Source organism: Apium graveolens, chromosome 6 (genome assembly GCF_009905375.1).
Source record: "Apium graveolens cultivar Ventura chromosome 6, ASM990537v1, whole genome shotgun sequence".
NCBI classification, from domain to species: Eukaryota; Viridiplantae; Streptophyta; class Magnoliopsida; order Apiales; family Apiaceae; genus Apium; species Apium graveolens.
In genome coordinates, this window is record NC_133652.1 from 290,551,346 (window position 1) to 290,568,152 (window position 16,807).

General features: G+C 29.3%; 1 protein-coding gene across 48 annotated transcripts; it reads right to left on the reverse strand.

Moving 5' to 3' along the window:
* Positions 1-6,451: 6,451 nt before the first annotated feature.
* On the reverse strand, positions 6,452-14,111 carry LOC141668195 (nuclear envelope-associated protein 1-like). 48 transcript variants are annotated; one of them, XM_074474938.1, is made up of 10 exons: positions 13,547-14,111; positions 13,368-13,430; positions 11,923-12,030; positions 10,408-10,465; positions 10,230-10,326; positions 9,327-10,008; positions 9,117-9,226; positions 6,969-7,112; positions 6,804-6,895; positions 6,452-6,722 (listed from the first exon to the last, which is right to left on the reverse strand). In XM_074474938.1, exons 1-5 carry the CDS (start codon positions 13,604-13,606, stop codon positions 10,253-10,255), a joined length of 363 nt encoding a protein of 120 aa, XP_074331039.1. In that variant the 5' UTR covers positions 13,607-14,111; the 3' UTR covers positions 6,452-6,722; positions 6,804-6,895; positions 6,969-7,112; positions 9,117-9,226; positions 9,327-10,008; positions 10,230-10,252. The 48 variants fall into 48 exon arrangements, 35 of the variants coding, with proteins under 35 accessions (XP_074331039.1, XP_074331055.1, XP_074331038.1 ...); XR_012552954.1 differs by lacking the exons at positions 6,452-6,722; positions 6,804-6,895; positions 6,969-7,112 and adding exons at positions 8,391-8,791; positions 10,689-11,245; positions 11,388-11,526 and having other exon boundaries at positions 9,905-10,008; positions 10,409-10,503; positions 11,923-12,394; positions 13,537-14,111; XR_012552949.1 differs by lacking the exons at positions 6,452-6,722; positions 6,804-6,895; positions 6,969-7,112 and adding exons at positions 8,391-8,791; positions 10,689-11,260; positions 11,388-11,526 and having other exon boundaries at positions 9,905-10,008; positions 10,409-10,503; positions 11,923-12,394; positions 13,537-14,111.
* Between the last annotated feature and the right edge of the window lie 2,696 nt (positions 14,112-16,807).

Here is a 16,807-nt window from a genome sequence, read left to right on the forward strand (position 1 = left end):
AGTATCTTTCGAAAAATAATAGGTTTTGCAACAATTTAATCTATATTTTACTTGCAGAACATATATGGAGTCCAAGGACTCCAATCAAATAGGTGAGTTCATGGAACCTAATATATATATAAAACAAGGACACAGCAACACCAAGACCATGTGGTTCTTTGCATTTAAGCCTCGGGGGAATCGTAATCGTTGATGTATCTTTGTACTGAGTGTACTTTGCCCGTCTACTTTGATTTGCAAGTTTGCCTATACTTTTCCGAGCTACATCAATTCAATAGTGTTACGGCATCTCCAACCGGATGCATGTGTTAGCTATAATATTAGTGTGGCAAGGAACTTTTTGAAATTATACCTAATATGTAAAAAAAAACTACTCCAATGCAAATGCACAGACCTATTAGGTAAATTTTTAGATGACCAGAAATGAGCAAGCTAGATATATCGAATGAAAGGCCATCATCTATATCAAATCCATATCAAATCCAGTCAATTCTCTCCAAAACATAACTATGATGCACTCTTCCGTTTTAACCTAAACATTTATAATTTGATATTTATAGTATATATATAATTATATATAATGTAATGTCAAGTGTACATATTAAAATATTTTATAGGAAAAAATATAAGTTTTCTTTTAGTGTTAACCAAATTTATATTAGTTATATAAAATTTACTAATAAACTAATATAATAAAAAAGTTAGCAAATGGTTTGAAATATATATTCAATGTTTAATAACTAATTTTTTCACATGTTTAAATATTACAATAATATCATTAAATATGTTTTTATGAATTGTTTAATTTATTTTCACTTGTATTAAATTAAAAATAATCAATGTTTTATTAATATTTCTTTCACAATCCTTTTTTTTATCAATAGGTAGCCATTAAAAATATTAGTGTTGAACTTTAAAATTAACAAATCAAAATTAATTTTTCAAATATAGCTAATCATTATAGCTAATACCATTAAAAAAAATCTTAGAGGTTAAACAAATTTTAGATAATATATATTTATATGATTTTAGCTAATGATTATACCTACTCCCCTGCTCTTACAATAACTTAATCAATCCATTTCAAAATTATACAACGGTCTTCTATTTTTGTGGAATATTCCCTACCATATTTTCTGGAACCTTATTATGGTATATTAATGCATATATAGATTCAAATGCATCGGTGGTGTACTACATACAAAAGTCGGCCATTCTACTTACTTCAACAGTTTATTTGAGTTAATTACGGTAAAACCTTCTATCTTTGTGAAAGCAGGATCGGTGCAACAAGGCGTTTCCAATATTCATATTTCATACACATATTTTGTCCGATTGGTTCAGTTTTGATTTTCTATATCAAAATGTGAAATTTGCAACTTGAGGGTAACAAATAATTAGCTAAGTTCCATGTGAATAATATTAAGGTTTGTTTTGACTGTTTTTAATTCTAAGGGATAAGATTTTTGTTTGTTTGAAGTTAGTTTTGATTTTTGCGTAAATGTTAAATTATTATTTTTACTTTTTTAATTATTTTGACATGCTCATGCCTCTTCATTTTCATTTTTGTAAGCCGGATATAATGGGTATATTTGGTTTGGTTTGGTATATATATATATATATATAATACATACAACAATTATCTTAATAAATAAAATTATAAGTAATAATTAATAAATTATTTGTTAATCGCGTTAATATAGTATCATTTTAAAAAAAAGTTAAATGGGTAAATTTGATTTAAAATATTTTTGAATATATAATTTTATATTTATTTTAATAAATTATATATAATTGGAGTAAGGAAGTTTTGGTGATTTTGTGGGATGAGTTGCACGTGCTAAAGTATAGATATAATATAGATTGCACGACTATATATATTTCATTTATTCTATAATATTATTAAAATATTTAATAATTTGTTTGACAAACATAATAGGTAATTAATTTAGAAATTGAACTATAATTATATATTAATAAATGATATAAAATAATAATAAAAATAATATATATATATATATATAATACAAGTAACAATTATCTTAATAAAAATAAATGTAAGTAATAATTAATAAATTATTTGTTAATCAGGATAAAGTAGTATCATTTTAAAACAATAAATTGAAATGGTTACATTTAATTTATAATATTTTCGAATGGATAATTTTATTTTTATTTTACAAATTATATATAATTGGAGTAAAGTGGTTTTGGTGATTTGATGGTTCTACTATTTGTTGCACGTGGTGAAATATATGTATAATATAGATTGCACAACTATATTTATTTATTTTATTAAATTATACAATTATAATATTTAATAATTTGTATAACAAACACAACAACTAAATAATTAAGAAATTGAACTATAGCTATATATTATTAAATGAGAAATAATAATAATAAAAGTAATATATATATATATAATATAAAAAATAATTATCTTAATAAAAATAAATACAAGTAATAATTAATAAATCATTTGTTAATCGGGTTAAGGTAGTAGTTCATTTTTTTAAAAAAAAATTGAAATGGGTAAGTTTAATTTAAAATATTTTTGGGTAGATAATTTCATTTTTATCTTATAAATAAGGAACATATTTAGATTATATCAAGGTATAAGGATTACATGTGTTTTTTTTTCATTTTACAAAAAGGGAAAATTAAGGGTTGTCTTTTAAAAAAATTAGAGTACATCAATGGTATAAAACATAAAAATGAGGATGAAATATAATAATAATAATAATAATAATAATAAATAATAATAATAATGATAATAATAAAATAATTACAAGTTAAGATTTAAATACAAATCTAATAAAATATATTATACATTATATTTATTTCATTTATTTGAATATTCCACTATAATACTTAATTAATTAAGAAATTAAACTGTAATTACACATTTTTCAATGATATAAAATAATATTAAAAGTATACTATATATAATTCACACAACAATTATCTTAATATCAATAAATATAAGTAGGAATTAAAAAATCATTTGTTAATCTGGTAAAGTAGATCTTTTTAAAAACAAAATTGGAGTGGGTAATTTTGATAACAATATTTGTAAATAGATAATTTTAATATTATCTTATAAAATAAGAAGCACATTTTGAATTATATTTAGTTATATATATTACAGGCATTTTGTTTAATTTTGTAAAAAGGGAAAATTATTGAATGTTGTTTAAAAATTTATAGTACATGATTTTATAAAAATAAAAACTAGCAAGAATTATGATAATAATCATAAAAAACTATTATAATTCAAAATTAAAAAAACAAACTAATAAAATAAATTTTAAAAGTACACTCATAATAAAATATAAAGTATTATTTTTTAAAATAAGTACTAGAACCAAAAAATTATGAAATATAGATGCAAACACCAAAAAACTTTCCAATTTTTGATCAAACTCCATAAGCTTATGGAAAGGAAAAATATATAAATAAAAGAGAAATAACTACATAAACATATTTTGTGAACTATAATCATATATACTTAAATGATATACAATAATATTATAAGTCTTATAATTTATATGTAATACAAACAACAATTTGATTTAAAATATTTGAGAATAGATAAGTTTAATTTTCATCTCGGAATATATTTAAATTATATTTAGGTATAAGTATTATATGTGTTTTGTAAAAAAGGAAAATTATAATTTATCTTTTAAAAAATTTAGAATACAGCCGAGGAAGAAATATAATGATAAAAAATAATTACAATTCAAAATTGAAATACAAATCTAGTAAAATAAATTATAAATTATATTTAATATATTTATTCTACTATTCTATTACACAATAAGGAATTAATTAAAATTTTTAACTATAATTACATATTCTTAAATGATATAATAATAAAAGTGTTATATATATAATACAAATCAACAATTATCTTAATAAAAATGAATATAAGTACCAATCAAAAAATTATTTGTGAATCGGGTAGTATCATTTCTTAAAAAAAACTAGAATTGGTAAGTTTGATTAAAAATTATATTTAAATAGATAATTTTTATTTTTATTTTATGAAATAAGGAACATATTAAAATTATATTTAGATATAAATATTTTATGTGTTTTACTTCATATTGTAAAATGAAAAAATAACGAACTTTTAAAAAATTTAGATTACACGAATCCTATAAAATTAATAATAATAAACTATTATAATTCAAAATAGAAATAGAAATATAATAAAATTAATTTAAAAGTACTATGAAAATTAAGTATAAAGTATTTGTTTCGAAATCATTAATAGAACCAAAAAATTTTAAAATATTTTTACCAACCGGGGCAAGATGCAAATCCCAAAAAAAACTTCCAATTCCAACTCTTTATCAAACTCCACCAGATTAAGAAAAGAATATTTATAAATAAAAGAGAAATAATGCTGTAAATATATTTTATGATATGATTAAAATATTTTCTTTACAAATTTATAATGTGAAAAAAAATCAAAAAATGGAAGAAAATCAATGTCAATATAAAAGTACAATAATAACTAAATATACAAGTAAAAAAAGTATAATTTTTTGAAAACTACATTATTTATGAATATCATAAATTTTTTAAAGGAATGAAGTTATATATTAAAATTTAGGTAAATAAAGAATAAATATTTAAAAAAATTATGTAAAAAAATGATAATCATCCCGTGCATCTTACGGGTAGAAAACTAGTTGACTATAATAATTATAATATTAATACTTTATTTTGTTAAATAAATATGTCCATGTTCTTTTTTTTAAAGGATGGCTTGGTTACTTATTTGAGCAAAAATAACAACTTGAGCACCTAGCTAGTGTCAAATTGTTTTCTTATTGGGTTGTTTGACACAGCATACAAAAATTTGGGTTCTTAATTTTGGGACCAACAAGGAAATGAATTTGAATTGAACTTATTTGAAATAATGTTTTAGTGGTAATATTTCATTTTAAAGGTGTCTGTGTTTGATTCAAAGGTTAAAACCAGCCCAAAAAAAATTAATATAACTTTAATGAAACTGTTCAGGTATGATCTACAATCATATCATTTGGACGGCCGGATATGTGAAAATAGTGTTAAAGATCAATTTATCATTTGGAGTGGCGTTGAAAACAGTGATGAAGAGATTTGAGAGATAACCTAGATAAGATGGTGTGGTAAAATTTGTTTCCATATTGAAGATGGAAAATAACCTTTATATTTGGGGTACACAAAGTTTTTACGTTTACCTTTTAAGTTTTAACGTTCGACTTTATTCACTATAGTGTGCTAATGGAATTTTGGAGTTAGGATACGCGGATGTATGAAAGTTGATAGGAGAAACTTATTAAGATGCACAATTATTCATCAAAAAAACATGCACAATTACTTCCATTCATCTTTCAATGCAATGAAGAATATTAAAGTATAGGTCTAGAATGTAAATATGTACACATTTATCCCAATAATGCCATGATGTATTAAAATGACAATGAAAAAGAAAATTCGTTCAAAAGTTACGTGTTCGAGGCAGACCAATATTGAAAAGAATGACATTGGTGCCATTAATCTATACAAGTGGATTCACAAAGTCCCTACCCATGTGATACAATATTTTTCACTAAAACCAAAGCTGCAATGGTCTTTTTTTTGCACGAACTTTTTAGAACGTATGATATGACATAATGTGGGACATGAAAATTATGCTAGATTCAGACATCTACCCACAATGAGACTACAAAGACAATGGATACTTACACTATATCATAAATAGCCTATTACAATTAAAAAAAATGTTGGTATAGGTCAACAATATGTTGCTGTAGGCCCAAATATTCAAAGGCAACACTTTTTTGGTGTTGATTTTTTCCATGTCACCTTTAGGGTCAATAGCAACGCCATGAATCTCTATGCCAACATATATTTTTGTGTTGAAACAGAAGACGACAACAACAATATTTTTATCCTATACCAACACAATTTTATGTTGCCTTTGAATTGAAACATCCAGGAAAAACTTAGTGGGTCCTACATGACACGTAAGCAGCTAACTATGTCACGTCACACTACGCCATAAGTGGGCTATTGTAATGCCTAAATAGTGTTACAATAGGCCCCAAAAGCGTTACAAAAGGTCTATTGTAACATCAAGGAGCGTTACATATACGAGCATTACAATAAACACCCTAATGTAACAGTTCACTGATCTATTGTAACAGAGAGGAAAACATTACAATAGGCACCTACTGTAACACTAACAGGCCCAAATGTAACATAGAATGAGTGATATAATAGCTTGATCATGATTGCATAAGTGTGGCCCACAGGGGCCCCACCTGTACCCTACTGTAACACTATATTACATCTATTGTAACACGAATTTGTTGTAATTAACCAACATTAGATTTTATAATTCCACACTATATTTAAATATACTTTATACTAGAATAGGAAAATGCAACAGTTAATATTAAAATTTTTAATATACATGCTCTGTGTATACAACAATCCCAATATCAAAATAAAATCTCCAATACGTATCCAAAATACTCCAAAAACCTACTAAAATTACAACAATTTGATCGATCAGTAAAATTCCAACTGCAATTCAAAATAGTTGAATCAGCAGATCAATAAAATTCATTATCAAAGATTGGTGACTGCGGCGTAAACCTAAAAAAATGACTATGCTAAAAACACGTGATAGTGTGCCATTCTTGACCTTGTTCCTGAATCTGCACATGGGAATACGAATGAGAAAAAGGCACATAAATAGCAAAGGAAAGAATGAAAATTGACGGTTTTTAAACTTATACCTGCAAGCCGAATAAGCAGAAGGTTGACATGCCAATTAAAGAATGTAAAGTATAGATATGTGGGATTCAAATATATTTATGAAACTTGACAACTGCATAAATTCCAGTGATTACGCATGTTAGTGCAATGTATGTAAGATCAGGAAGATAAATGGTATAAAATACCTGATATTTTCTTCTCGGTCAGGAAGGGAATTTAATGATGTGATGCGATATTTTTTGCAACAAAATCGAAGGCAATGCAATTTAAAGGAGATACTAATGAGCCATTTATATTCCTCACCTTGTTTGCTTAATCAAATCAATTTACTGTTGCAGAAATAGAAGTAAAACAATCAATTGCAAGTACGATAAAAGCAGCAAAAGTCAAGTAACAGTCCAAATCTGGTTAGTTTAAGACAAAAGTGAATAATCAAATTTGTTTAACAGTGGAAGCTTTAAGAGATCTAATACTCTGACAGAAGAAAACACAGTTTCCACAATAATTACCTAATTGGAATTTAAAGTACTAGATCAAGAAAACACTTTAAGAAAAATTTCAATAGACATCGGTTTTTGGCCGATGTCTATGTTGTTTAGCAACCGATGTTAATGTCGGTGATGTCTATTCCAGAAATCGGTTAAAACCCGATGTCTTTACTCGATTAGACATCGTTTCTGGAAAAAAAATTGATGTCCGTGTATTGTGTTTTTTAGAAAAAATGTTAGAAATAAATAATTTTATAAATAAATTACACCTATTACATCATATTAAACATATAATGAGCTATGTTTTTTCCACATAGACATCGAATATTTTCATTTGGTTGATGTAAAATCAGGTATTAAACATCGGTTTCTTTACTGAAAGGTGATGTCTATATTGGCACATAGACATCACTGTTTTCCCAAACAAAGTCATGTCTATGTTCATTTTAGACTTGAACATTTTAGTCTTTTACATCAATTTTTTAGGAAAAAGCGATGTACATCAACTTTTTTGACATCAGATTTTCTTCACTAAAAGTGATGTACAATTACCTTTAAGACATCAATATTTATATATTAAAAGTGATGTACAATTGTTTTTTTGACACGAGTATTTATTCATTAAAAGTGATGTTTAATTATTTCTTTGACATCAGTATTTATTCATTAAAAGTATTTAAACAATAAACTAACTAAACACTCATATTCAGCAACATAAATATCAAGTATCTAGTTTTATTACATAAATAGTTACGTAATAGTAAACATTGGGAATATTTCCTATAAGACTGTATAGATAAATTCAAGAGAACTGCGAGTGCCAAAATGAAGCATTGCATCAGTTTTAAATATCTTCTCAACAAATGAGTAATATGCAACAAAACCATGATGGGGGTTGGCTGATTTTTAGAAAAGTAGCATTCTATGGTGCTCTAACCGGTAATACATGTCCAACTATAGCAACACAAATAAAAGTAATTAAACTAAGGACTGCAGAAACTCAACATCATTTACAGCCAACAGTGGACTCTAAAAACTCTAAATGGTAACAGAAATATAAGAATTAAGAATTAAGAACAAAATATAAGAATAAAGTATAACCGACTCACTTAAATCACATACAACAACCAACCTGTATTTTGCATAATCAGCATCAAGAAAACTCACAATTATTGGACTACTACTAATTCAATACGACGATCAAAAAACACATCTCCAACATACTACTGCATTGCTCTAGTAGACTAAAGATACGAGTCCATGTATATAATGTATATTCAGGACAAACTTATTACAAATAAAATTGCATTCTTATGCCACTCTATCAAATTAAGGACTGAAAGCACAAAATGAACACAAAACTTACAAACCCAACAAGAAACACATTTTCCAGATTATCAGTGTTATCCTTGATTATCTGATTTAAAACTTGAAGCAGTTATCTTCTGGCAAGCAGATACAACCATATCTTCTGGTTCATTGGGCCTCAATGTTAAAACTAATTTTCTAAATTCCACCGCCTACAGGTAAAGTAAAGTATCAGTTGGTCTGGTGTACTAGAAGAATTAAGATCGATATAACCCTTGGAAATTATATGTCTTAATCTCATACGAATTAAGACCAAACACATGAACTGTCAAAGGTCTCAGATATCAAAATTCGATAAAATTTTGTTATGTGCACATTAATTCTTCGTATTGGCTGAGAAAGATATATGTTTATCCTCATTTACGTAAATGAATAATTAACCAGAAGTTTACTGTTAAAGCATGATATAAATATATAATCCAACCACCTACAGGAAATTGTGTCATCATAATTAACCAAACAAAGCAAAGTGTATACCTTGTGGATTTGATTTTCTCTCTTGAGTATATTGAGCAAAAGGGGCTTTAGAATTCTCAGCTCTAAGAACCAGACAAATAATTTGACCAAAAATCTAGTCATCCGAGGAGCTAGTGTAACACATAACATAAAAAGATTAGTAAAACTGAATCGACAGTTACTTTACTAAATAAATATATTTGAAATAGTGAATTCAGTTCAAAACATTACTTTTTCAGCAGGATAGTATACATATGATCAGAAGTTGAATTGAATGCCATATTTAATGCTATGTCCACATGTCTACCAGACCTTCAACACCTCTTGAAGTGTTGATATATATACCTGTTGTACTATTGAAAACAATGTTTCTAATTGAAAATTAAATTATAACTGCATTATAGCATGCCATGCTACTACTATATGATCAGTACTCTTAGCCTTAGAGCTAAATGTAAAATTGTAATTATGATAGTATAATTTTATGAATGGGGCCCTTAGAACATGCAAGAAAGTAGTATAACTAGAGTTGTGTTTATTGCTGCTACTGAATGCCAAACTTTAAACAATGAAACCTTTACCCCCACAAATTCCCTTAAAAAGCCAAACAATAATCTGCACCCCTTTCTTAAGCTCAATCTTGACACAAAATGGAACCTTCAAAGCTCATATTCAAAAGAAATACAGAGTCATGTCAATTGATCAAACATCGAGGTTTCAAGTTTCAAATGTGATCGACCATTATTACATAAAAATAAATCATCATCAAGATAATATGAAAAAAAAGAAGAGGATCAAAGATTTGATACCCTTGACATTGGCTCTGAATACTGACCGTGACAGGTTCTCTTGGATGAACAAATTTTACTGAGGCTATACCCATTGGTGACTGAATATCCCCTGTTACAGTAGGCTAGCAAATAAAAGTCCATAACTTAATTAGAAAGCACTAAACTGAAAATGCACTAAAAGGCAGATCTTCATAGGAAAGTAGTATTAATAGGAAACTGAAAATTTTAACATCAACCAAATGATAAGAGTTAATATCCGTATGCAACAAGTTATTAAAGAGTAATCACAAAGCAAAACATAATCATGAACCAAGCAAGTGGGGCACAATCAGTACACACATACACTAAATCAACAAGTCAATCAACTTAATTCTTCCTTAGTGGTTGTCCTTGGAACATAATCGACAAAAGGTTTAGCGAAAGCACCCCATCATGAATATCTACAAAAGAATTATATATCAGCCTGACAATCAATAATTTAGAAATTTAATTGACAGTTAAACTAAACTACTAAAATCTTACTTCTCCTGCTACCAAAACGAACCCATCCATGGTCCTGAATTCAAATGCGACACCTTCCTGGAAGTTGAGAAGCCAAACTAGTATAAGGGTAGTCACTACAATGGTCAACAAATGAGCATATATAATTACTTGGGTTGCAGAAAAATAGAATCTTGAACAAATCCCTAACTAAAAGTTAGAAAAAAAAACAAATCACAAAATTAAAAAAATAAGGGTTTAGAATTGAAATATCCCCCATTTAAAATTAAATAAAACTAAGAATTCGAGTTTTGTAGCTTACTTATGTACAAATTTGAGCTTTATATCTTCGAACAAATTGAATAAGCTTCCACTCGAACGAATCGGGTCAGCGATAGTAGAACTTCGGGACTTTCGGTGGAGGGGGGATGGTGGGAGAGAGAGAGAGTGGGGGCGGGGGTGAGACAAGAGAGAGGAACTTCGGGACTTTCGGTGGAGGGGGTAGGGGTAGAGAGAGAGAGAGTGGGGGTGGGGGTTAGACGAGAGAGAGTGAAGAGGGAGAGAGTGTTTTGTTTTTAGTTTAGTTTCTGAAAATGGGGGCAGGGAGAATTGGTAAAGAAGGGGGGAAGCTGAAAATATTTCGTTAAAGGGGGAACAAAACTGAAGGAACACATCTTCATTTTACTTGCAGAATATATATGGACTCCAACGACTCCAATCAAATAGGGGAGTTCATGGAACCTAATATATATAAAAACAAGGACACAGCAACACCAAGACCATGTGGTTATTTGCATTTAAGCCTCGGGGGAATCGTAATCGTTGATGTATCTTTGTACTGAGTGTACTTTGCCCGTCTACTTTGATTTGCAAGTTTGCCTATACTTTTCGGAGCTACATCAATTCAATAGTGTTACAGCATCTCCAACCGGATGCACGTGTTAGCTATAATATTAGTGTGGCAAGGAACTTTTTGAAATTATACCTAATATGTAAAAAAAAACTACTCCAATGCACAGACCTGTTAGGTAAATTTTTAGATGACCAGAAATGAGCAAGCTAGATATATCGAATGAAAGGCCATCATCTATATCAAATCCATATCAAATCCAGTCAATTCTCTCCAAAACATAACTATGATGCACTCTCCCGCTTTAACCCTGTGTACATATATATAAACATTTATAATTTGATATTTATAGTATATATATAATTATATATAATGTAATGTCAAGTGTACATATTAAAATATTTTATAGGAAAAAATATTCTATTCCAAAACAAACAAGAAAAGCCAAAAAGTAGCCTAAAAAGAAGGAAATGATGCTCATAGCAGATCATAATACTAAATTATGTGGAAAGCCACAAAATATTCAAAAACAGGACACTTGAATCAAATTAAGGAAATCAGATATTCAGATTTGGGAACCATTATTCAGGAACTAAATTTAATTGTAAGAGCAAGTAACAAAATATAGGAAGCAATCAAGAAGTCTAAATCCACTTGGGTATCAAAAACTGTAAAAAATAGTATGTGATAAATTCAGGTATTATACATTCTCTGCTGTAGAGGCTGCTTCTTGAAACTTCCCATTTCTCTCATCTAAGCACATATGCAATCTATATACTTCTTCTTTCATGTCATTTACTATCATCTCTGCTTCCTACAATAAACACGTAAATCCAAATTCAGTAAACCATCACCAATTCAATAAATTAATCACCTGTACCATAATGATTTCACAAAAAATTTCCCGGCGTGTGATGTTTTCGCGAATAAAAGATTGTTCTTGAGAGGCAAGGCGACTCGGAACCTCCTTAAGTTCTGTAGCCAACAGCACCACATTTTGACGAAAACTCTGCTTTCTTTCACTTAGATCTTTCAACAATGGATTAATCTCTCTACTGTTAGACATGGCAACCATCTCTTACTTGCAAAAATTGTTATTTCAATTTTTACATAAACACATCTTGCCAAAAAAAAGTCTTCTCTTGTATTGAAGTTGCAGACTTGTAGATAACTCTTTCCTGCATGTGGAAACAATACTCAGAAGCTGGTTGAGACCATTTAATACAAAAACAAAACTAAAAATGACTAGTAAAACCCTCCCCATTTTTTTACATCATTACGTGCAATAAATACAACAAGCAGGTAACAAGTTGCACGTAATATCAATAATCTAAACGTTCATAGCATTTAAATATCTAGTTTTTATCCAGCAAGTAGAAAGAGTGCAAGTAAATATAAGGATGATTAACTAGTGCTTTTAATTCAAGGAATAACAAACAAACAAGAATGAATAGAGATGAACAGTAAGTCAGTAACTAACAATTTGGCCTACTCGCAATAAAAAATTAAATGCATCTATAAATATATAAAACAACTGAAGAGATTAAAAAAACTAAGCTTTAAATATTCCAACCACTCCACTTCACACACGCATAAATGAAGTCACAAGAAACACGCCTGAAATAACACATGAAGATCAATGACTGAACCGTGGAGACCTATTTCCGGTTGGTACAAAAGTATGATGGAACAATTTTTTTTAAAATCACCAAATCTTTAAATAATTAATTAATGAAAATTTTAATTGTTTGATATTTCCAAACAATTATAATTGCAATATTCCAAGAAAACAGTTTCCCCTATTCAGACTTCCAAAAACATTTACCTTCTTAAATATTGCAGGAGATAAATTTGCTTGGACTAAGGATGAAGAATTTGGTCGTCAAACGCTTGTAGGAATAAACCCTTGTACAATACCGTTATTTAAGGTACACAAATTCTGCTGAAATATTAAATCTTTTCTATATTAGAACAAGTAGAATGAGTTTAGTAATATTATAGCAGTATGTACTAATACCCTCGAGTATTCTCTTTATGATAATCTGAGAGAGGGCATATAGGAATGAGATTATCTATAGTTCAAATTGATAATGAGCTTTCCAAATCATAATTGTATATGTGCACATATGTATAGTCACTTCTAATACTTACAAAATGTGCAAGAATGGCCTTTAAGAAGTAATCTTCCTCGCGAGTACTATGCACAACCAGAATCTGCAATCACCAAAGATTATCATCACTTGGAAGCACTAGAAAAATAAATAAAAATACATTCATTCAGATAGATGGCATAATAAAACCTAAAAATTATCAATCTCACTAGATAAAACCTGGACTTTCCCCAACCATCTCGTGAAGTAAGGAAGAAGGTACTCTACTTTCCAAGTCATATACCCAGTTAAACCTTGAGTCCTGACTTGAGTCCTCCACACACCTTTGATTAAAAATTCCAAGTATGCTCTGTCCACAAACTCCTCTGGTTACCCGAAACCACCCGAGTATAAACTCTTCGATTAATTTTTTCAAAAACGTGAAAAAGAACTGAAAAATACTTACAATTTAGGACTCGATATGTGTTGAGGACTCGATCAATTCGTGTATAGAGCTCTATTATTGTTTTAGAATATCGATTACAGTTTGTAGAGCAAAAATTAGGGCATCCTGTATACCCGTTGTGCACAACTTATAGAGAAAATTAGGGTTTCTCGATTCGTGTGTAATTGAGAGATATAGAAGATGAGAGAAGTGTGTCTGGGTGGGAGGGTGTGTCCGGAGTGAGGACTAGGGGAAGAGGAGAGGGAAAATAGGGAGATGAGATGAGAGACAGGTTCGGGTCCTGGTGAGAAGACGGGGGAGAATGAAAGAGGAAAAGAGACAAAGTGGAGGAATATACCGCCCATTTTTCACTAAAGTACGGGTCATTTTCGTTTACGAGGGAAATATACCGCCCATTTTTCACTAAAACGTGTATAATTTTAATTTTTTTTATTTTTTTAATTATTTTATTAAATAAAAAACTAAAAAAGTGACTTATATTTATGTACAATAAATTTTATAATAATATATATTACATTCTTGATATATTAATAATCCAAAATATAATTTTAATACTAATTTATAATAATATTTTTACTTAAATACTTTTAAAAGTTAAAAAGTAACTATTGTAATACTAGGTGTTGTTGTTACATGTGGTGCAACACCAGCATTTCTCTGTAACAGTATTTTATAGCAATTGTAACACTAATTTTGAGGTGTTATAATAGGATAAAAATTTCTTAGCTAATGTAACACTGCTTGTAATACTTGCATTACAGTAGCCCACTTATGGCGTGGTGTCACATGTGCCATGTACGTCACATGTACCACATCAGCAGATGTGGGGCCCACCTTGGCAACGTAAGCACAAGTGGGGTCCATATTGCCCCGTCAGCATATGTGAGACCCACTATTGCCATATCAGTATATGTGGACCCACCACTACCACGTCAGTACATGTGGGACCCACATTTGCCACGTCACTACATGTGCGGCCCACGTTTGCCATGTCAACACATTTGGGGCCCATTTGTCGAACCCACCATCCATAGCTATGGCAACATAATGTTTATGACAATAGCAACATAAAATGCAAATTTGTTTAGTTTTGCCAACAGTTTGGAATAGCAATGACAACACTTGTCTGTTTTAAAATAAAAATATACTACTTGTACTTAAGCTATCCAATCCATTACCAAATCAATATACAACCAAAACAATAATTCAACCAACTTCAGTTATCCACCAACTACATAAAATTTCAACCTCCGGCAACAAACCATTGTAATCAAACTATAATAATCCACCATAATAGAAATATATCAAAATCCACCATAAGAGTTAAATGCAATATTTGACAAAAATATATACTAATAAGCAGATTACTAAGTAGATACTAAGCAAGTCAGATTATCAAAGCAGAGAATAACTAAGAGCTGGCGTCACCAGTTATAGGAGTTTTATTATCATTTTCACTCGAGAAGGTCAAGTTCTGGTGGACTTTTCTGTTAACGTGTGTATCAACCTCTGTTTGCATTTTTTTGTTCACTTTCGCCTCCACTTCTTCAATCAGACTTTCCTGTATCTTTCTTGTGAGGTCCTGCACGTATGTCTCTGTTAGACCAGCGACAAAAATCTTGGATGGATTTACAGTTCTCCCTACAAGCCAAGATGAACCATGTGATTTTCCATCTGTAATTAGTTCATCGATACCCTCTCCTGATGTGCTGAGATTATTTTTAATCTTTTCTTAGAAAATTAGGAAATATCAACCAATGAAATTAATCCAATGCTTATAATATACAGTGGTTTATCAATTATATGCGATTAAATTAAAAAAACCGAATGCTTACAAGTCTGTAATTGATTACACTAGGATCAGTCTTATATGTGCGTCCCTCTTTCCATTTACGAGTTTTAACAAAAACTAAGCCATCTAATGGTTCACCCGCATCGGGCATCTTCTGTTGCATCTTCTTTTTCTAAAAGAAAGGATTACAACACTATGCCATAGATGGCCTATAGCAACAACAAGAAAATGTTACAACAGGCCCAAAAAAATGTTACCACAGCCAAAAAAGCCCTAAGGTAACATAAAAATTAAGTTGCTTTTTTCGAGTTACCTTTGACCCCTAAGGTAACATTCCTTTTCCCCTGTTGCAACCTTGAATTTTGTGTTACAATAGGCTTCAAAGGTAACATCAATGTATATCTATAGTATCACACTATACATGTTACCTTTGAACTTAGATTTTCTAAAAAAAAATGGGCCCCACATGTGGGTCACCAAATCATTATAACAATTTTTCCCTACTGTAAGAGCTTTTTAATAATTTGTATTATATTATACTAATTTGTTTGTAATATTGAAGTACCTAATCTAACTTATTTCTCAAAAAAAATTGACATGATTTGTTTGTAAATTGGACATGACATAAACCTGTTTCTCATACAGGTCAATAAAATAAACAATTCAAACCACCAAACTTCAAATCGGTACAAACCCCCTCCAAATACTATTTTAGTTTTCACAGAATCACCATCAACTCCACATAATCCAAAAAATAGGTACATAGTCTATAATCTAGGACGATATCAACTAAAATTTGACAATAAGTTTGACAATAATTTAGCAAGGCACGAGCTATTCTGATCTGTTCCTACTCATCATTATTTTCTGATTCAGAGGATAATGTAGCATCCTATTTAGCCACTGCAGGAAACAAATCAGTGAATGTAAATCCTAAGTAAAAGAGTGCACTGGAATAAATTAAAGACTAGATATATGAGACTGAAAGAAAAATCCAGGATACAAAAAAAACATTGTTTACAACATATTAACATTACAAACACATGTTTATTAGATTAAAAATAAAATATGCAGGAGTATTTTACATTGAAGTGTTCCAAAAAATATTTTCTTACCCAAAAAAATCAAGAATCTCAGCAACCTGATCTGCCAAGTCATCACATCTAACAAAGGGTCATTAGGCCTCATAATAGCAGCTCCCAGCTGTACATTTATATCTAAGCAGATCACCTATACATTTATA